At 44.5% G+C, this 22,515-nt stretch overlaps 1 protein-coding gene across 1 annotated transcript in view; it reads left to right on the forward strand.

Moving 5' to 3' along the window:
* The window catches only part of SEC63 (SEC63 protein translocation regulator), a 669,334-nt gene that overhangs the window by 311,520 nt on the left and 335,299 nt on the right, over nt 1-22,515 (forward strand). The window contains exon 12 of the mRNA XM_085611209.1: nt 7,728-7,882. Coding sequence (XP_085467335.1) covers nt 7,728-7,882 — 155 coding nt within the window. The remainder of the gene's footprint in view (nt 1-7,727; nt 7,883-22,515) is intronic.

Consider the following 22,515-nt stretch of genomic DNA (forward strand, 5'->3'; position numbering starts at 1 on the left):
CAAGGGGCACCTTTGAGTACATAGTTTAAAAAATCCAACATTGGCATCCGTGTGGGTTTATTAATGGGATTCGTTTGGTACCAAACATTCCTGGGATCAGAGAAGCCATCATGGTGTTGGGGAACTAGAGTTCCTGCCCCGGCACTTACAATATCCAAGAATAAACTTAAATATCGTAGAGGCATATATTGCACCTTGCCTTAGGGCTGTAAGGCCTGCGAGAGTTGTGACTTACCTATACTTAAGGCAGTGCTTGTTGGCATGACACACAGTGTGTCATGTCAACGTTGTAATTTTTCACTGCACCACGGCATGCCAGCTGCAGAGGCAGTGGCATGGCCTTGGTGAGGGTTCACTAGGGGACCCTCTTCAGTTCTCATGCCCTAGGTACCAATGGTACATTTACTAGGGACTTGCACGGGCTGAAGTTGCCAATTGTGGAACAGTTTTAGGGAAGAAGCACTGGCTCAGGGGACCTGATTGGCAGGGACCCTGTGCACTACAATCAAAACCACTTCATTTTCCAGGCAAAAAGTGGGGGGCTAACCATGTCAAAAGATGCACTTTGTAACAACTACAGATGAAACCACTGATCTTGATGAATGGTGGTGTGAAGTTTGCAGATGATAACACAAGGAGAAAGGATACACAGCAGATGCCGAACAAATAGGGGGATTTATTCCAGACAAATGCCTTATCCACCAGCTGATCCTTGTCAATTGACCAACTCTAGAACTTAAATATGCATTCCTCCATCCAGCCACTGAAAATAGACTGCCTCATTCTCATTCTACATTCTGCTCCCCACTACAATCTGGTGACCAGGGTTAACAATGTGGAAACAAAACTCTCAAAAAGGCACAAGACATTTGCACAAGGTCCATTCAGAAAGACGTGTTATTCTATCGCATCAAGTGCCAGGAGGAGGAAAATATACATGCAAATACATCTAGCACACAACTGGAAATATCACACTTTGGGATTGACAACAAGACATATTTTTCATTATATTTAGTCTATGGCTTACACCAACCATAGATATACTTGCTTCAGGGGAATATGCCAAAACACCTTCCATGTTCCTCTATTTACAGTAAATGCATGTTCAAAATCTGTGACTTGGTTAGATTGATTTTGGATTTCTTTTTAAGCTTCATTCATAAGCAAACAACATATGTTTCTCCTATTCTGTTAGTAAATCGTGGGCTGGTATGTGGTGCGTCTCTTATATGGCTCAAGAACAGTTTCTTGTACATTAGACCATCAAGTGAAGAGCAATTAAGTAGATTTCTAGGAGCATCATAGATGATATATAATGGTATTTACCAGTATGATTAGACACAATATCGGAGTTTCGATCTATCTTAATATTTTATTAGATCCTTGTTCATCAGTTACTGTCATCTACCATCCAAACGTTCCACATCCACTCATTTTTTAGCTTATATTTCATACATTAGCTTGTATCTTGGGGTGCATAGTTTAAGTTTATTAACGAGAAGTCCTCTTGCCTGGCTCGATAATTTGAGTGTGCCCCATATAGACCTCCATCTGCTGGAAATGTGTCATACACGAAAACAGGATCAAAGATTGTTACATTAGGCTGCACCATTTAACCAGGCTTTAATAGTAGATGCCGGTGGCTCACAATGGCTATGCCTATCAAATAATAGCAGTATATCTTAATCAGTAAGGCTAGGCCCTATTTAAACTCAAAATACCTCACAAGTGCCAGTACTGATGTCACTTGACACATTCATTCAAATCCGTGATCATATAATTCAATTCTTATGATCACAATTTATTTACTCATTATTCTTTTTGGTATAACATTCTCATATTTAGAAAAATACAGTTTAATATTTTTCATTACACAGAGCAAACGTAATCAAAAAAGACAGTTTGTTTGGGGAAGTATACAAATCAATATAACACTAATATAAAATATGTACAAATAGACCATGCAAAAAATAATTGAAAAACAAATTTTGACCTGGAGGTAAACATATCCTTGTCAAAACATTGTACTGCTTGACCTGTTAGTTGGCTTCTGAGGGGTTTCCAGCGTTAAAGAATGTTCAACATATGGCTGGCATATGACTGAAGGCAATTAGTCTACGTTCAAAGATCTATAATGCGTCCGGGATGATTTGGCGATATTTAGTTGTCAGTGTTAACACAAACTCGACCTCTAGCCCAGATGAGTGTGGCTGAATCAAAGTATTTATGCCGATCAAGAGTGTCACATACCTTTTGAAGGATTTGGTCTCTCCATTGCATTTTTCGTGCTTTGTCTGTTAGTTTTCTCTCCACCTTCTGCCTGGTATGATGCTCTATTGATCTGGCTGTATCATACCCAGCAGGACTGTCTCCACTCACTTTGTCAATATTCTCATGACTAGTTTAACCTCCACATTTTCCATTGATTTTTGCCATGTATGACCTGCACAGCATTTGTCCATTTCAAGCTTCACTATATCTAAGATCATTGGACGGCTTATTACCAGCTTTGTCATGCCTACAGACCCAAAGAAGGAGTTAAAGGCAAGTGAAAATGTAGTCTAGCTCCCTACAAAAGGTTTGTAGTCAAGCAATGCAAAGGCATCTGAACCCGGCGTTCTGTGAACTTTTAATTTCAAGGTACCAGCAACAACTTTATCGGGTCGCATTGCTCTTACCAGTTCTAGGCTCTGCTCTTCAGTGAACACTTACACTTGGGCACATTCCATATAAGAATCTACCTCATTGCAATCTACTGCTTTGGCTAAGTACAGTGTCTTGTATAATTCGTGTAATGTCTGCATCTTTACCACAGACCTACCAAGCGGAGTCATTAACTGAGGACACCTGTTCAGAGATGATCTTAGCCCGCAATTTATAGGCCAATATCCTCTAGTTTTGTTCTCTTCATCATAATATCCTTGTCTGGTGTGCAACTGATGCTTCACTCTGTGGGTCTCTAGCATTTCCACTTGGGCTCTTACTGCAATTTATTTACGTCATTTCTTGACTGAGCCAGTATGGTTTTGAGCACCTTCTAGTTGCTCCATCTTTTCTTTGTGGTCCTTATTTATCAGATTGCAAAATTAAGCTTCCACTTACACCGGCATTGTGTGTTGTCTATCCCATTCCCCATATCATTCTCACCCTCTTCAATAGGATATGCATTTCTGCCCTGCACCGCAATCTCCTCACTGTGAAGGAGGCTGTCTGTAAGCTGCCCCCTTATATCTTTCCGTCCTTCTCCTGGTGTCTGTAATGTCAATGTAATGGGTGCGGTGTCAGACAGGGAGATGTTGACTATCTCAGCAGATGTTATCCTCACGGCTGCTACTACGAACACTAAGAAGTGGTCAAGTCTTGCAGATTTGTGATGTGCTGATCGAAGAAAAAGAGTAATCTAGGGCTGGTGGGTGGTGCCTAAGCCATTGTTTCACACTTACTCTGTGAAGCCAGAATTTCCCATCTCCAATATGGAGCCTATGTGACCCTTCCTTCTGACTAATTTTCCTTGGCTGCATTCATTACTGTGTAAGTCTACCCCAACAACAGTATGCCCCCTGGGATGGCTTTGAAAGTATCACTCATGAGTTACTCCTGGCCTGAGGTGGGTGCATAGATAGATGCTACTGTGAATTAGTATGTTTCCATCTGCATCACTTGTGTAACTCCCTTTCGTGTCTTTCCAAGGTTTGAGCACCTCCTCCTGAAGGGTCCGTCCTATGAGCACTGACACTCCCTTTTTTTGTTGGCGCTGCAGCAATATACTGTCTACTGAATAGTTTGAACCTCATAAAATGCCAGTCATCCCTTAGTTGTCTGTGTTTTTCTTTTTTTTTTTTGCAACAGACAAAAGTTCCTTTTCCTGGCAAGGTACATGTTGAATATTGGTAATTGATTTGGTGAGGAATTCAGATCCTTGCCATTCAGGCTGATCAAGCTAACTTTAGGGTTCTCACCTGGTGTGTTTACACCCACAGACTGTTATATTTGCTATCTTACAACATTTTTCTTCTGGGAAATCGCTCCCTCCAATGGGGCAAAAATATTCTACATAATAGTTGCACAGCATGCTAATCTGCATTCGGTTCATGATACAAAAGAAGTGAGTTACTTTCCTATAGTTTTGCAACCTGAAACTCTTCTAGACTCTTGTATCACCCTCCCACCTCATCTGTTAAGCATGGAAGGCAGTAGATGTTCTAGTGAGTGATACTAACTCCTCCTATTGTCAGTGCCCAGAGATAGAAAATGTGTTTGAGACTAATTTCCACAGTGGACAAGTAATAACTGGTCTCGTAGTCCCTGGAATTATAGAATTGATCCAGGAAGAAATAACTCATTACACTGTTGAATGGCAAGACAACCAGGGTTTTTTCAATAAAGATTGCCTAGCCCAAAAGGAAATTGAGGGCTGACACCCCATTCTTGACCTATCTAAATTGATCAATTTCCCAAAGAAATGCTTTTAGATGGTAACCTTGCAGTGGACCATTGTGAAGCAAGAGGGATTGAATGCAAATGCTTCATCTCCATTTCCCCTCATCTTGGCTGTTGGCACAGATATCTTCTTCAAATAAAATTCAAGCCTTCAGAATCAAAAAATCTTTCCTTTTGCTTTCACAATTCTAGTGTAGTGCTCCGCCTGTTGCTTTTAAATGTTCTCTTTGTTGAAACTAGATTGTCATGTGGATTGCACCTATCATTTTCTTTTTGCCATGACAAAGCCGTTCATTCTCAAAGCAAGCGAACTACAGCTTACTCTTTTATAAGCGTGTCCTGCCTCTTGACATCTGCAGGGCTGATGCATTGAGAAAGCAGACATATCTCAACTAATCATCTCTCTGTGGAGACAGTCTGCTTTTAGTTAACCTGTTTCTGCAACCTGTAGTATTAAAGTGAGCCCAATTAGCCACCAACTCTGGGCGGCCTCAGGGACCCATCAATATTTCAAACAACTAGTAAACCAGTCTGTGGAAAGACTATCCGTAGTAGAAGACAAGGCGGCACTCAGAGAAAGGTCCCATGGATGGTTTGTTGTGCATAGCTATGTTAAGTCTTCTCCGCAACCTTATCTAGGCGTGGGATTCAACTGGAGAAAGAAAGAAAAATACCTTCATTATCGAATGGGCATTCTACCATCCCTGCTGCATCTGCCCCCCTGGAAACGATCTCCGGCTCAGACTACATGCCGCTTATGCGGGGAAGCTGATGAGTGTATTACACTTAATGTGCATCTGCAGAGTACTACAGGTTGAACGGCGGCAGCTACTGAAGCCCATCTTCTTAAGCAGGGGTAGAAGAACCTCAGACAAGCAGTGAAGGCATGCCTCGGAGGTGGTGACGTACAGTTATCATGTCGCTTTGTACAGTTTATGGTAGCAGCAGGGGAAAAAGCTCTCGCACCAAGTGTCCAGCAATCCTTATCCCCACGATCAAAAGACTCCTATAGTCCCACCTTCCAGTGGATATCACTTATTTACTACAACCTCCATCCATAAGACAGATGCTGGAGCACAACACTCATCATTATCACACCACTGCTGCTGTTTTTAAGCCAACTGAATGTTTGAACACTCATTTGTATAACACCACTGCTGCTGTTTTTAATCCATCCAAACACTGTATTGTTGTCCCCTAACATAGACCCAAATGTTGACTTTTTCTAGTCTCCGTGAACCTTATCCCCTTCTTAACTCTTTTTCAGGCACCTTAAGCGACCGTATCCGTAAATCTCTTGGAAAGCCATCTATACAAAGAATGGTCAAAAGACTTATTTATTGTCAGATACCATGAATTGGCAGATTACTGCACCAACTATTTTTATACAAAGAATGAATGTTTTAGGATATGCCCTTTTGATTTTTTTTTAATCATGAACCATGCTGCTACTTACTGGTTTTTTTTTAATGGAAATTGTAAAGGTTTTTATTAACCAAACAATAAAATTATTACTTGAAGGAAATTGAGGGCTGACACCCCATTCTCGACCGATCTAAATTGATCAACTTCCTAAAGAAATCCTTTTTGATGGTAACCTTGCAGTGCACCATCGTGTATCAAGAGGGATTGAATGCAAATGCTTTATCTCAATTTCCCCTCGTCCTAAGTGCAGTAGGTAAGATACAGAGGGACCACTGCACAATCGTCATTGTTGTTCTAGTATGATTGAGGCAGTACTGATGCACAAACCTGATTCACTAGTCCTCCATTCTTCAGATTCGTCTCGGAATACATCACAATCTCGTACACATAAAGGTTCATCAAGTTTTCCATTACTACCCAGAATGTCAAGCGTAGCCACAAAAGTGATCTAGATTTTCTATCCGGCTGTTGGCACGGATATCTTCTTCAAATAAAATTAAATTCAAGCCTTCACAATCAAAAAAATCTTTCCTTTGGTTTCATAATTATAGTGTAGTGCTCCGCCTGTTTTTTTTTTTTTTTAATGTTTTCTCTGTTGCAACTGGATTGTCATGTGGATTGCACCTATCATTTTCTTTTTGCCATGAAAAAGCCACCCATTCCCAAAGCAAGCGAACTATAGCTTACTCTTTTATAAGCGTGTCCTGTTTCTTGACATCTGCAGGACTGATGCATCGAGAAAGCAGACATATCGTCACTAATTACCACTCTGTGGAGACAGTCTGCTGTTAGAAAAACGGTTTCTGCAACCTGTTTTATTAAAATTAGCCCAATTAGCCACCAACCACTTTTTATATGAAATGTCTAAGTACTACTTGCTATTTTGAATCCAAAATTGATTCTAAAAGAGATCCAATTCTGGAGCAGACCTAAGTTATTTACCTCTACCTGCACTTCACCAGTGAACATATCATTCATCAATTCACATGTGGCTTTCTCTCTACCTCTTTCAGTCAAGCTTATTTTTACACTCCATCCTAAAACGTGTGATTGTACAAGAGAGCTACTGTGGCCTACAGTGGTAGTGGCGGGTTCAGCAGATGCACCACTACTGCTGATAGTTGATTAATGTGCGGTGATGTAAATGGCCCACAAAATAGAAATTGATTATAGGCATGCTAATAGTTTGCTGTATACTGTATAGATCATTGGGGACCCCAGCATGATGATGAGCAATGATTTATGAATGTGAATTTATGAAAAGTACCAACGCTAGATACTATTGCTTAAAGTAAATTGCCAATTTCATACCAGTAAACATGAAATAGTAAACATTTTAATAGATGCAATTTACCACTCTATTGCTTCCTTTGAAAGAACAGATTTTTCTTCAGCTGTTATTATACAAAGTTAATCGAAAGGCATTTTCTATCTTAAATACCAATGCTTGGATTGGTGCATTGGAGTGGTACAAGACCATATCTGAGCACATTGCCTACCTTTGATTGCAGTGGTGTTGTGGCACCGGTATATCCTCTAAAAGAAAGAGAAATAATCATCATTAATCATTAATAATCATTTGGAGTGTTGCCTTTATTATGAAGCCCCACCAGACCAGCTTAAGAAATCTTAAGAGTGGTAATGTGCAGTCATCCCAGAGCTTGGGGAGCCATAGTTGCAGTTATGTTAATTAGCTTTGTTGTCCACAGTGTTATTGTCTGCACAATATTTTATTTGGGTTCTGTTTAAAAAGGTTCATAACTTTATAGTAACATATGATCCTTAGTGTGACTAGCTGTGATGAGACAAAGGTAACATTTTGTCTAGGCAATAAATTAATGTTATCTTTTTTTCCCCTCAAGAAAGGGAGTTTCGTGCTCCATCACTGGGCTCTTTAGAAAATTGCATGAAACTTTGCCAAATTACCGTCCAAGGTTTGCAGCAGTTCAAGTCTCCTTTTCTGCAACTTCCTCATATTGAAGAAGATAATCTAAGACGAGTAACCAATAATAAAAAGGTACAGTAGGTGGAAGGTTGTTTCATTTCCAGAAGAGTACGGCTTACTATTGCAATTCTATTTTAATCAATGCTGTATTTCTGTTTCTCTTGTAATGGTTCTTGTTTCACAAGATTTAACAAATTTCCTATTCTAGGCAGATAGTGACTGCAGTTGCTGTAAAACGTGTGTGTCCGTGCACCACAGGGGAGGTAACATTGTTGGATAGCCAAAGGACGCAGGCTGAGGAATTTGAGCACTTTGAGAGAGGTGCACAAGGTCCCAAAAAAATGCAGTCCTATGCAATCCTTAGTATGCATTTTTTACAAGTCAAAATGCTTATTTTGACATGAGATAAATGTGCATTTTGTGATACGTAGAACAAAGAGCAAACTAAGATATTACATCTATTGACAACTGAAATCTTGCGAACTTTCACACATCCTAACAGTTTGAATGCCAAACCGGGGGCTTAAACCCCAGGTCCGAACCAGTCAATGCAAACTTCTGTTTGATCATTGCTTCTGATTACTCTATAATGCAGCAGGTGGCTTTCACTGCATCCATCATCTTAGAGTACTGCTTTTGTTTGAAGTAGCAACATTTCAGATGCTGGGAGTCCTTCAGTGGATGTCTGTATATTTACACATTCACAGGGAGCCTTCTCATTTGAAGTTTTCTAAGAATATGGAAACCTGGTTGTTTAAACATTGTTTTTATTGTCACTTTCTTAGTATCCTAAAAAAATGTATGGTGCCAGGAGACTGGATGTTACCTGGATGTGGCGCTTTATTTATATAAAAAAAAAAACCTGTTATGATCTAACTTTCGAAAATGAAAAGGGTACAATAAATTTGATTTTAACATTCTTGTCAGTGAACCATTGAATCCACTGAGAGAAAGGATATCACCTTTTTAAAGGTTATTATTTGTAAACAAAATGTTTAATTGCCACTAATGAAACCAGTATTGGTTAAGCCAGTAGGTGTCGCCTATGCAAAATCTATTGGCTTTGTCAATGTTTTTTTTTACATGTTGCTGTGCAACATAGCTTAAAGGAAATCACTGTGAGGGCAATACCTACAAATGAATCTGAGGTTTTGTAATGTAACTGGTGCTCAAGTAAAGTGCTTCAATGCCTTTGGGCCGCGTTTGCACGGAGTAAAACTGCAAAAATAAATATGGCATTACAGCAATAACTATACATCTTTATTTGGCGTTCAGATGTAGCTTTTAAAAACCGGTTTCCTTAGTATCCGCCTTGGAAGGATGAGAGAAGAGGCTGAGTTGGCTTTGACTGTGTTCCTAAAGGAGAGCTACAGTCAGTGGGACAAGAAACCTTCAGGTTACTCCGACAGCAAAGCTGCTCTAAAGTGGAACACAGGGTGTTGAGGTTTTTCTTAGGGGAACGCTGCTTTCACTGTTTTTGTGTTGACAGGAAGAGAGCATTTCAGTGCCTTGGGTTGTGGTGGAAGAGGGCAGGTTGAATGGTCCAAGCAAGAACGGGAGGCTTGGGTGCTGGTTTTGACTGGGCACAATTCGAATTTGGTCCTGGTGCATGCATGCCACAGAGGCCAGAAGTGGAGTTCACCCGAGGTGTGCAGGCGGTGCCCATGTCCGCAATTAGACAAACTCGCAGCCTCGGAGTACAGCTGGCTGCGCAATGGACGGCTACAAAATTGCTTTGTGACACAAGTTGTCTGTTAAGACCATATTGTTACTGATTTAATATTTCCATAATTGGATCTTTGTGGATGGATGTTCTTTGCTCTGGAACAAGGGAACAAGAAGCATTAGCACAGCGCCAAACGCCAAATTTTTCTCCGTTTACAACTGACAAATACTCACAATTATCTGAAAATTTAGAAAACATAGTGCGGCCAAGAAAAGCACTGCAGCCTATTTGTTTCTTCATAGTGTTTCCTTGATGAAGTGCCTCGTTGAGCTACTGGCAGCAGGGCTGCTGCTTCACAAACACAGGAAGCAAATCCACATAGCTCAAGATTTTTTCATCCGGACCAACAGAGCTATCATTTGCTAAATGCTCCAGAGGTATAACTTGCTTCTCACAAATGTTACTGGGACGCTTAGAATACGTGTCCCAAGCTGCACTTATAGCACCAGGATAACAGTGAGTCATTATGTGAGCATGTCAATTGGCACTGCATGCTAGTGCTGCTGCTTATGCAGGCGCCTTGAAAATCCAGGACTTTGAAAAACTGAAATGGCCATGGTGGGGTCAAAGAGCGATGCCGGAGGGGGCACCCAACGATTCAGGACATCAAGACAACAGGGCCAATGTGGAAAGGGGATGCATTCATAGGGAGAGCTAGGAAGAAAGTGAAAGAAAAGTACCTTGGGAAGAGCGCAGTGGGAGGACACTGGATGTGCGGACAGGAAGCTGTTGTTGGTAAATGCTCCATGGAATGGCAAACACTGGCTGCAGAAGAGGAAGCAGGAGTTGCTGCCGAATGCGAAGCAAGGAAACGAGAGTTGCATGGAAGCCAAGCAGCGGTAATCAATGTGGGGCTTTTAGTCCTTTTTTAAACTTTTTTCTTTAAAAGAGATTTGGCAATCGCTGTGCAGGCAAAACCTAAAAAGGGGCATGCATCCATTTCTGGATTTTTCCGCTAATTTCATATTGTATTAATTTAAATATTTGTACAATTTCTAAGAAAAGAAACGTTGAAAATTATCTTTGCAGGAAGTCCTCCCACACACTTGAGCATCAGGAGTGCCATTAGACCTTCAGGACACCATCTCCAAGAGTTAAAGGAAATATCTGGGATATGCCAGAGGAATAAACTTTAAAAGTTCACTCTTCTCCTGTTTGGACTGTTCTCAGCCCTCAAAGTATTTGCAAAGGTGATGGGATTGTAGCTCATCACTCATCTGTATCTCTTCCTAGAAGGCATACATGTCTTAAAATTCGGATTTGACTGCAGTGTTGGTACTGCAACAACGATTAAGATGTAAGCCCATCTAAAAAAGAACATTCTTCTGCGATCTGCTCTGTTTCTAGCAGAGCGTAACAGGAAGTCACACCATTTTCTTCCTCTAGGCCTCAATTTACAGTCATTATTGACTCCTTTTATCAACCTACTTAGTGACAGAGATAAATGAGGGATTCTTCTAGCTTTGATAGCTGGTTCTCCTTAATACCTTGTAAATCAGTACAGGTTTCATGAACCAACCCAGCTCCATTTTATTGTTTTCTTGGCCTTTGGGATGTTTCCAAAGTGCTTCCACGATAGGAGTATTTGTACAGTTCAGTGATTGTGTCACAATGATATTAAAAATTATGATTTTTCTGTCCTGGAATATTTCTGAAGATACCATGATAGAGAAGGAAATGTTACTTAAATTTAACATTAGTTCTCCAGTATTGGATCTTTCATAGATTCACATGCTTAAATTATCCCTGTCGTCGTAGTGGGAGTCCCACGGTATCATTATAAAAGCAGTAGATAATACTATCATAGTCTACAGTGCAATGAACAGTCATTGCAATGGCCTGTCTACCTTCTTGTGTAAGAAAAGGACCAAACTTAACCAATAAGGCGACAGCACCCTGTAGAACACGCCCAAGAGAGGCTGAGTTCCTCAGATTTTTTTTTCGCATATTGTGTGACAGGGAGTCCCCCCTGAGCTCTGTTCAGTTTTTTCCTTCAAACTTCATATATCTTCTAGAAAATATTGCATTCTTCAAAAAAAGGTCTCTTCAGGTTAGGTGGAACATGCGGTAAGAAGAGGCCACATGCTGAAGATCCCCATAAGAACTGTATTTACAGTTTGTATCCCCAACATAAAGTAAAGGACTGCAAAATTTGTAGGACTTTCGCAACCAAAACCCTTAAAGATAGATAGGGTGAGTTGTTGATTTGGCTGCAAAGACTTACAAGTAAATCTGATGTCGTCTCTGGAGATGAGGAATGCTCTGCCTCACATACCTCTCTTGAAAAATCTAAATGGAGAGTGAGGTCACAGGACTCTCCTGAGGGCAATAAAAAAGTTTCTAAAAAATCTCGTCATTAAGCAGCAGGTCCCTCGCGAAAACGAAAGTGTTCATATCCTGCTGAGAAAGCCCATCTGGCCTCAAAGCATGAGAAACCCTCTTCATAGCCATCTACTATAAAGATCAGTCTCTAAAAAGCTTGTCGTCTATGGAACCTTCCCCTGGGTCTCCGTCGACGCAGAAATCACCACCGGGGCATATTTCCCCTCCAGCATCGTCGATGCTCTAGTCGTCGAAAAAACCCCGTCTACTAAGGCATACAATGCACCATCGACGATGGCTCCATCGACGATGCCTGTACCGTCAGCGAAGATACCCTCCCTGCCGACGAGTTCCTTTTCGACGATCCCTACTCCGTCTACGACTACTTCCTCAATGACGCTTGCTCCGTCGGCGACCACCTCCCTCTTCGTCGACAACAACCGCAACAACAGTGTGTGCATCGACAGCGATGACGGCGATAACTCAGTAGTCAGTGCCCATTATCACCTCGTCGACAACGGACACCGCTGCTGCCACCGAAACTGATGACAATGCATGCTATGCCCAGCCTTAAAAGACCATCGACGTTACAACTTACTCTTCTTTATCCGTCGATGACGTTCTCGTCAACGACAGTCGATGAGGTGTTTTCTTCAAAATCCTTCAGTGATTTTACCTTTACCTCCTTAAACATTTTTGGAAGAGCCAGATGAGGATGACTTGTTTGGCACTGCTCACAGTCCTTCTCAGCTTCATGTCAAGTATCAAGATGATGATGACTGAGGGCTATTATCAACAGGATTTTCATAATCCACATGCTAAACTGCAATACATGGAACCTGCTTGTGAGCCCATGGTTGACCTTCCTGTTGCATTTGTTAAAGATTTGCAAGTCATGTTGCAGGATTATCGTGCACGTTTCCATTCATTGACGAGTGCACCTCCACCGACATCGCCGCCACGCATGCATGAACCTTCGCCTAGAATGTCGCCAGGAACGGATAGTTTTCTACCTCCGCAACAGCATGACACCTCTGATGATGAAGATGTGGAGGAAGGCGAAATTCAAAGTGCTAGACCAGCTGGCAATGAGTAGGAAGACTACATTTCAACCCCTGCTTTCCCAGATCCTCAAACAGTGCATTCTCCACCGGAGAACATTGGCGGTTTCCACGCCTTACTAGAGAGAGCAGCCTTCCGGTTTCAGGTACCGACGACAGTCAGGCAGTCTAACTGCTTTCTTTACGATTTTAAAGACCAATCTCTGAAGACATTGAGGGCAATCCCTATAATAGACCATATTTGGGAAAAGGTGTGAAAGTCTTGAACACATACTACAGTAATCGCAGTTTTACCTAGAATAGACAAGAAATAAAGGGCTCCTGATGATGTAACAGCATGCTTGGTAGGGCACCCGAAACCAGACTCGGTGATTACTCAAGCTGCACAATGGAGATCAAGGAATCCTTCACCGCTCCACCAGATAAAGAAGGTAGGCGCCTTGATAACATCGGCAAGAGATTTACCACCACCTCAGGTACTACTAAGCGGGCAGCCAACGTGCTAGCGATATTAGGCAGATACGACCACCAAATGTGGTCTGATATCACCCCATACACAGATCAGACGAAAGGCTAGAGGCGAGAAAGATTCTGTTAGTGGGAGAAAGATCTGCCTCAGAGATCACTGATGGGTCCATGGATGTGGCTTCCCTGGCTTTTTGGTCAGCTCGCTGGGGCAGCCGTTCTTGGACTTCAGGGTTGGTTGAGGGCAACAACATTCCTCCCTGAGCTGCAAAGTAAGATCCGTGAATATCCCTTTGATGGCGATGTGCTTGCCAAAAAGCACATAGATGAAGCCCTACAGCCATTAAGGCGGACACCGAGACTGCTAAAGATTTGGGCACACTCCTATACAGGAAGACCCCCATTCGTGGAGCCCGTGGTAGAGGAGCCTATACATTTTGTGAGGGCTACTGGAGATACCAACCTCAGACCTATCAGTCATTGCGCCCTTCCTTCCGACAGCAACAGGCCTATCGTGCACCACCATAGGCTGCATACTCCAGGCAACCCAGATGTAAACAATCAGTACAGTCCAGAGATGCTGTTTGGAAACAGTGACGATGTCCTGGTGCATGCGGCACTCTCCCTTCCTATCCTACCATCTAAAGGAGCAAACATCACACGTTATTTCAATCAATGCCAAAAAATTACTACAGACAAATTGGTCCTGGATAGAACAAAGTATGGCCATACCCTGAAGTTTGTCACAGTACCACTACCTCAAAAATCGGTGCCATGCCGTCTTCAGCTACTCATGAAGGAGACATTGATCATGCTACAAAAAGGAGCCATAGAGTGCCATTCTCTCAAAGGGGAATGGGCTTCAACTCCCGCTTTTTTCTTGTGAAGGAAAAGTCGGGAGAATGGCGTCCCATTCTTTACCTCACAAAGCTCAACAAATACCTACAGAGAAAATCCTTCTGCATGGTGACTTTCCAGTAGATATTGGTGCTTCTGAACCATTCAGATTTTCTGGCCAACCTCGATTTACATGATGCATATTTCCATATTCCGATCCATCACAAACACTAAAGGTTTCTCAGTTTCACTGTGGCAGGCGCACACTATCAATTCAACGTCCTCCCTTTCGGCCTCAGCTTAGCTCCTTGGGTATTTACCAAATGTCTCGCTCCTGTGGCTGCAAACCTACGATTATGGGGCCTGCAGATTGTCCTGTATCTTGACGATTGGCTAGTGAAGGCTCCTTCTCTTCACTGGGCTTCGGAAGCCATATCCATCTGCCTACAACTGTTTCGCTCTCTGTGGCTTTCAGTCAACTACCAGAAGTCTGTTCTCACACCCTCTCAACTGATAACTTTTCTTGGAGCCACTTTGGATACCCTCCAAAACAAGGCATTCTTATCTACAGAAAGGCAAAACACCGTATCGCTGCCTTAGTCTATCCAAAAAAAGAGTTCGCTTCTGTCCGTCTCCTGAAATCCTTTCCCGGCATGATGTCCTCGGCCATCTTCATGGTGCCCGACGCACGTCTTAGAATGAGGCACTTTCAGGAGCAGTTGGACAGGCAATGGCTTCAGGTGACCGGATCATTCAAGGACATTATTCTGATTACTCCGATCATAACAAGAGCTCTTCCTTGGTGGCAGTCCTCCAACAAACTCTCTGTGGGTCTGACATTTCTCAACACTTCCAGAGTTTGTTCTGACCACGGATGTCACGTTCCACTGCGACTCCTTCAGACTTGAGTGATGCACAAAGGGTTCCACCTCCAGATGTCCCCGACTCTGGATTAAACCAACATAGAGTACTAGGGCAATCAGGCGAGTGAAAGGAATTTGGGCGGGGACAGCGAGGAGGAGGATACCTGCAACAAAAGAATGCACAAAGAAAAACCGCAAAATAACACAGCTACTCTCATTAGGCCTCGCTATAAACACCTAACAAGTGTGTCTCTTCATACACTCCACTGAGCATTCAACAGAACCATGTAGAGATGCTTTTCCCATGAAGGACACCATGGACCCTGTACACAAAGACAGTCTCCGACCATCCATACAATGCCTCTCTCTTCTGTCCCAAATTATAAACAGACACCGCTGCGCATTTCAGCAGTTTCTTTCTTAAATCCAAAAGGTTGCCAGGCAGTCAATAGCAACACTAGAACTACAACCACGCTAAACTAGAACCAGCCAAGAGTCACGAAACGAAAGTACCATAACCAGCCTAAGGTTTAGTCCAAGGCCTCCTGAAGCCCTGCCTTTATGCAGGTAAAGATATCCGAGTCTCGCACAGGGCAGCCCCCCCTCCTTTTGTACCTGTCTGGCTGCGAGAGATCTCAACACCGGATGCTACCGCAAGTAATTGCCTCCTACTTCACGGGGCGTAGGGAGCTCCTCTGTTACTAGTAGCCATGTGGAATAACCAAGAAGAAGTGCGGCGGCGCTTACGTCAGCGCCCCGCGGCGGTCTCCCTCGTCGCGGGTACCGCAGAAGTCTTTCTGAAAGCCGTTCGTTATCACGGCGGAATCTCGAGGCTGCGTAGGAATTAATCCAGGGCAAGCGCGGTGGCGCTTACATCAGCACCCCGCCGCAGTCTCCCTCGTCGCGGGAACCACAAGAATCCTCCCTGAAAGCCAAGCGTTCTCCGCACGCCAAGCGTCCTCCGCAGCTTCCAAATACAAAATACAGTATAACGCGCGCCTGTTGGTTCGCGTCCCCGGGATTTAAAGGCATTGGCCACGCCTTCCCGCAGCCGGGTATTCTGGGTTTTGTAGTCCCGGGTCCTTCTAGAGACCCGGTAGGCACCCATGCTCAGCGCCTGACAATAGATGCCTCATTGGATGTCTGGGGTGCTTGCCTTCAAAACCTCCAAGTAAGTGGCCAAGATGCACAGCAACTTCCTGGAATTGAGCAATTTTCCTAGCTCTTCAGTCGCTTCTCCCAAGAATACGAGCATCCTCTGTCCTCATACGTACAAACAATACCACCTGCTTGCACTATCTGAGCAAGTCAGGAGGAACAAGGTCTCCGATTCTATCCTTAGAAGCCCAAAAGATCTGGGAGTGGGCATTACTACACCGCATCTTCAACTAGGTGGAACATCTTCCAGCAGTGAGAAACAACCTAGCAGATACCTTGAGGAAAATAGGTCAAACATGTCACAAGTGGGAACTCGATGGGCAAATTCTCGACTCCATCTTCTGGAAATGGGGAATACCCAACTTAGATCTCTTTGCATCTCAAGAGAACCCAAAATACCGGTTCTTTGCCAGCTGGGAATCTCAGAGAAGGTCATGGGGGAATGCATTTTCGATAAGATGGTCGGGAATCTTTGGTTACTCTTTACCCCCATACCCTCATCTCCAGGGTTCTATTGAAGATGAAAAGCGAACCGTGCCAGCTGATCCTCATTGCTCCACCTTTGCCGTGCCAGCATTAGTTCACGAAGCGACTCCTACTCTCGGAGTCCAAGCCTTATCACTTTCCAGTGATGATGACTGTATTGACCATGAGCAAAGGACAAATCTTGGATCCTGATCCAGCTTCTCTTCAGTTGCATGCTTGGCACCTGAATTTAATGAATTCAAAGATTTAGACATCCCCCTGGACTGTAGGGATGTTTTGTCCGGGGCTAGAGCCGAGTTCACCAATAAAACATACAGATTAAAATTGAAGCATTTATGTTCCTGGTGCCTTTGGAATGACATCCACCCTCTTCTCTAATCTCCTTAACAAGTTTTACCTTATCTGACCAAGTCAGGACTGGCGTACGCATCGGTGAGAATCCACCTCCCAGCCATCTCCATAGACAGGTCTACTTCCGATGCTTACTCTTTTTGTACCTCTTGTATCATCAAACAATTCATGAAGGGATTATTCAGGACTTTTCTTTCCATTTGGCCTCCTCCACCAGAATGGCATCTCAACATAGTCCTATCTCAACTGATGAAACCACTGTTTGAGCAAATTCCCAAAATAGAGCTCAAGTTTCTGACTTGGAAAGGGGCATTACTGCTAGCTCTTACCGCTGCAAGGAGAGTTAGTGAAATCCAAGCTTTCACTATAAGAGAAGCCGATCTACGATTCACAGAGTACTACGTTTTACTGAGAACAAATACTAAATTCATCCCAAAGGTTCCAACTCTGTTTAACCTTAATGAGCCTATTGTCCTTTGCACGTTTTATCCAAATCCATCCTCTCCAGCAGAGAAATCTCTTCACTCTTTAGATGTCAAAAGATGTCTAAAGTTTTATCTGCAAACAACTACTCAAAACGGACCAATATGGACCTTAAAGACTGGGTACTTCAGTCACAACGAGGACTATTGCAAGATGGATTGGTACAACTATTCAGCTCTGCCATACTAAAGCGGGTAAACCGCTCACAATTCAGGCCAAAGCACATTCCACAAGGGCAATGTTCTCTTCTGCTGCTCGGTTTGCTGCCGTCCCATCAGACAAGATTTGCTGTGCCGCAACATGGAAGAGTACACATACTTTCACGCGGCAATATTGTCTGGATTTGGCAACTTAGTGACGCAGCTGTAGAACAGGCAGTCTTATATCATCTGTTTCAATAAGGTATATGTTTCTGCTGTTGGAGGTATTTTTTCCTTCATTTATGTGTTTTTATCATTATAGAGATGAGATGCTGTTTTGCTTTTGCATGTTAAATTGTTGATATGCTAACGATAAAACTACATTGTGCCAGTATGTATGTATGTATGCATGTATGTGTTTATATAAGGCATATGCATGTTTATCATTACCCACCATCCACTAAGGGTATTTATTGTTTGTTTCTAGACATATTTGTCACATCTGCAATCTACTCTGATTGAAGCATGTGAATCTATGAAAGCTCCAATACTGGAGAAGAAAATGAATTACTTACCTGTAACTACGGTTCTCCAGTATTAGTATCTTTCATAGATTCACAAGCGACCCACCCTCATCCCCTGAGAGGCTTCCCTTATTTCCTCAAGTATATAGTTTCACGGTTGTGCTTGAAGCCTCTCTTGTAAGTATTCTACAGGGTGCTTTCAAATCAGGTAGATAGGCTATTGCAGTGACTGTTCATTGCATTGTAGCCTATAATAGTATTATCTACTGCGTTTATAATGATACAGTGGGACTTCCATTACAACGACTGGGATGATTCAAGCATGTGATCTATGAAAGATACCAATACTGGGAACCGTAGTTATAAGTAAGTAACTACTTTTTTCTCTACCCTGAGTGTCATAATTAAGTACATGATAGCCATACATAACCATCCGAGATGTGGATGTCCTGAATTCTTCAGCTGCTCATAAACATTTACTGAAAAGCCAAATGTAACTGCCCTGAATCCAGGAATTTCGGAGTTCGTGGTCAGCCTAATGTGACAACACAATTTCCCTCTGTATGAGGCTTTACGCTAGTGAAATCAATATCTGATAGACTACTAGCCGCAGATTCCTTCACGTAGAATTATCCCCAGGCGTGAGACTGGATGTGGAAAACTTTTTGCCCAGCATCCCTACGCGCCAGGGGGATGGCATCACGCGACTCCGCCCAGGTGTCGTCCACGTACGTGACGTCAGCGAGGTCACATAAGTCCCACCCCGGCGCGCCTACGTCAGTTTTTTCCTTTTCCGCGTGCAACGTGGATCCGGTTTGTGCACTGGGCCTGTTTAGGCCTTACCCTTATGCTATTGCTGCGTGTGTGGGAACAGTGTGCGAATGCCTTCTGGCTTTAAAACTTTCTTGTTGTGTGGCCACCTCATGTCTGCGACGGATCCTCACCCCATCTGTATGTGGTGTTTGGGGGAGCACCACGACTCCACTGATTGTGAGGCGTGCCATCAGATGAAGCCGAATTCCCGGTGTGAGCGCCGGATGAAACTTCTTTCCGCTCGTCTGTCCAGGTCGGCGTCGTCATCTCGCCGGGCCCCTGAGGAGGGTTCTCGGACTCACGGCTTCCCTCGCCGGCTTCGATCTTCTCCGAGGTCGCAAGTGCGCCGCTCACCTCTTGGTAAGTGTCGGTCGGCAGCGGTGTCCTGCTTCAGGTTGCGGACTCTTCGGTGCCGGGCTGACGTCGGGATGTTGACTCTTCTTCGGACACCTCCTCTTCTCCAGAGGCTCGGCGGTTGCTGGTGTCTTCCTTGCCGGAGATGGGCCGTCGTGTCGTGGATTTTTCCCCGACGTCGTCTAAAGGCGGCTCCTCGCCGTCTCCATGACTGCGGTTTTTGCGGGAGGAGCCGCAAGTCCCCCACTCTTCGGTCCCTCTTCCTTTATTTAGTCCTTGGCCCTTCCTTCACCCGGTTGGCTTGGGGGATGGCCGCCTTAGCTTGCAGCCGTCACCTAACGGGGAGCTGCTTTCCCCTTCGCGGGGCCCTATGGAGGGCGGGTGCGTCTTTCGCCCGCGCTGGTTCCACGGCTGTGGGAATTTTGTGCATGGGTGATCCAGCTACCCATTTCCCTGCAGATCATCTTCTGGAGGTTCTCCATCAGGGCTCTGGTGGTAGGGAACTGTTCTTTCCCTTTGAGGGTTCACTCCACTCTTCTGTCTTGGAGGCTTGGGGCCATCCTGCCACGGGGGACCCGGTGCCCCAGCACCTTCTGCACTGCCACCATCTGGCACTGCGTGATCCGGTGTGCCTTGCTCTTCATCCTTCGACCAGAGGCCCCCTTTTGCAGTCTGCCTTTCCTGCTTTGCCGCTGCTGTTGTCTCCCCCATCACGGGAGGCCCGCTGGCTGGACTCCTGGGGGCGCAATATGTTTGCCTGAACCAGTGCGGCTCTGCGGGCCCTTAACACACTGTGTGTTTTGGCTAGGGCCACTTCTTGCTTGTGGGACTCGGCGGAGTCCCTTATGTCTGCCGCTTCTCAGGAGGGTACCTGTGTGGATTTAAGACACCATGTCTTGGATGGTCAGGAGCTGGAGGCGTTTATCCTTTGCTCCGCTCTGGACATCTCGGAGGTGCTGGGCCGTGCCATGGCTTCTTCGGTTGCACTTCGTCGCCATGCCTGGCTTCGGGACAGTGTGTTCCCGGAGAATGTTCGAGAACGGCGGGTGGACCTTCCCTTCGATGTTGCTCTTTTGTTCCATGCCCCTGCGGACTCAGCCATCCAGAGGTTCTTGGCGGGGCTTCGTCCTCCTCCACCTCCTTCTCCCCCTCCTTTTCCTCCTCAGTGACTTGCGTGTTGATCTGGTTCTTGGAGCTGTTCCTCCGTTGGGACGGGTCGCCCTGGTTGTCTGGCTGAGGTTGTGGTTCTGTTGGCTGCTGGCCAGCCCTTTTTGACTGTTTTTCCTTTGGGTTTTTCACACCATGCGGGGTCCGAGATTGGGCCTTCTGCGTTTCCCCTCTGGCTGCTTGATAGGCCTCCTGCGGGGTTTTTTGCCGCAGGTCTTTTTTGTTGTCCTCTGCTGTGGAAGTTTCCTCCTAAGAGGTTCCCATGTTTTGGGTTATGACATGCCCTATGTTGGGCAGGGTTGTATGTTATATAGAATAAACACAAGAGTGGTATCAGTTCCTGAAGGTAAAGGAGGAGTATAGAAAAATGGAAGGGTATAGATAATGGCAGTTCTTAGGGGATCTGCTGTTTAGGAAGGAAAATCTCAGAGGCCAAGTTCTAGGGTGTATGTAGAGTGAAGTCCAGGTACTCCTGTGCGGGTGCTGGTAGTGCCCTCACACACCCTTGCGGGTGCAAAGCATCATAGGGCAAAGCTCCTCGTGGGGGTGACGCTGCAGTCCCTCACGGGCCCTCTGCGAGGGCACTCTGTCGGAGATCTTTTCAGGAGTACCGTAGTTGTGCATGTGGGTGTGTGGGTGAGATGGGAAGTGGTGAAACTAAAAAGACCCGTTGGTACCCTAATAGTTTTATTCGTGAGTCCTCGGGGTCTGGTTAAAATAAATCGGGGAACGAGGCGCAAATTACGCTAAAATGAGTAGGGGGAAAAAAGGTGTTCTCCCGCTGCTCTCAACACGTGTATAAGTTTAAAGTGAGAGAGAGGGTGAATGGTGGGAAGTAGACATGTTTCGCGCTGCCCGTGGTCCCTAATGGATCCCTTAGCGTTTCGTCAGGACCTTCGTAAAAGGAAGAAGGACAAGAAGGGACTCGGGAAGGAAGACACCCATAATCCCTTATATTGAGTATCAGTTTTCTTATGGTGATGAGGCACGTCTTATTCGTGCCCCATATTTCGAACCCTCGCTGTATTTAAGGAGGGCTGCACCGGCGTTGACCGGCTGGTGTAGGAGACCAAGCTGGTATACCCCTTGTCTCCCAGTCTGGAAACCTGTTCTTCCTCCAGGGTTGCATGTTACATAGCCCTGGTATGTGCTGGGGAGTTGTGGTCGCCTGCGGGCTTCTGTTCTTCGTGGCGTTATGGTATGTTGCGGATGCAACATTCTTCTTCGCCTTTTTGCTTTGAGTGTTCTGTGGTGTCCCTGGTGTCTGGCGGAGCTTGCTAGTGCCGCCCACTTGTTCTTTCTGCACCGTATTGCCTTCCTGGGGCTTCGTGCGACTGTCATCCTGCCTTCTCCGCTGCTTCCAATGGACCCTCTTGCGGGTGCAGTTTGTCCCTGCAGGGCGTTGGACGATTCTTCCTGGGTGACCTTGGGTGACCTTGAGTTCCCCTTTCCGGTTCCCGCCTGCTTCTTGCTGCTGGCGCCATCCTCTCTGGGATTGCCTTTGCTCTGTCTCTTCTCCTTGGAGTCTCTAGGTTGCTCTTCTCCTTCGATGCTCCTTTCCTTGGCCTTGGGCGGAGGTTTTGTTGCCTCACGTGGGCATGGGGTGTTTGGCCTCTTTGCGCCTTGTGTTTACATCGTTATCAAAGGTAAGTAACTCGTACTTCCAGTAATTTGTTTTCAAAGGTTTAGAAAGATGAACTAGGATTTTAGGCTCAACATCCTTTTTTTTTTTTTTTTACTTATCCTGTAGGATATTTTGATTCTTTTTTCAAGACCAAGTGGAAAGCAATTGTAGCCTTTATACAGGCATTCACATTGCTTTAAGAGATTTTTATATTCCCCCTCTTTTAGATGGGTCTAGAATGGGGATGTAACAGTTTGTGTTTGAATTTAATAACCTTATCATGAGGGAACACTGGTGTTACATGTAAGTAACTTTTCCTGTATTGTACTTT

The sequence above is a fragment of the Triturus cristatus genome, chromosome 6, assembly GCF_964204655.1.
Source record: "Triturus cristatus chromosome 6, aTriCri1.1, whole genome shotgun sequence".
Taxonomy (NCBI): Eukaryota; Metazoa; Chordata; class Amphibia; order Caudata; family Salamandridae; genus Triturus; species Triturus cristatus.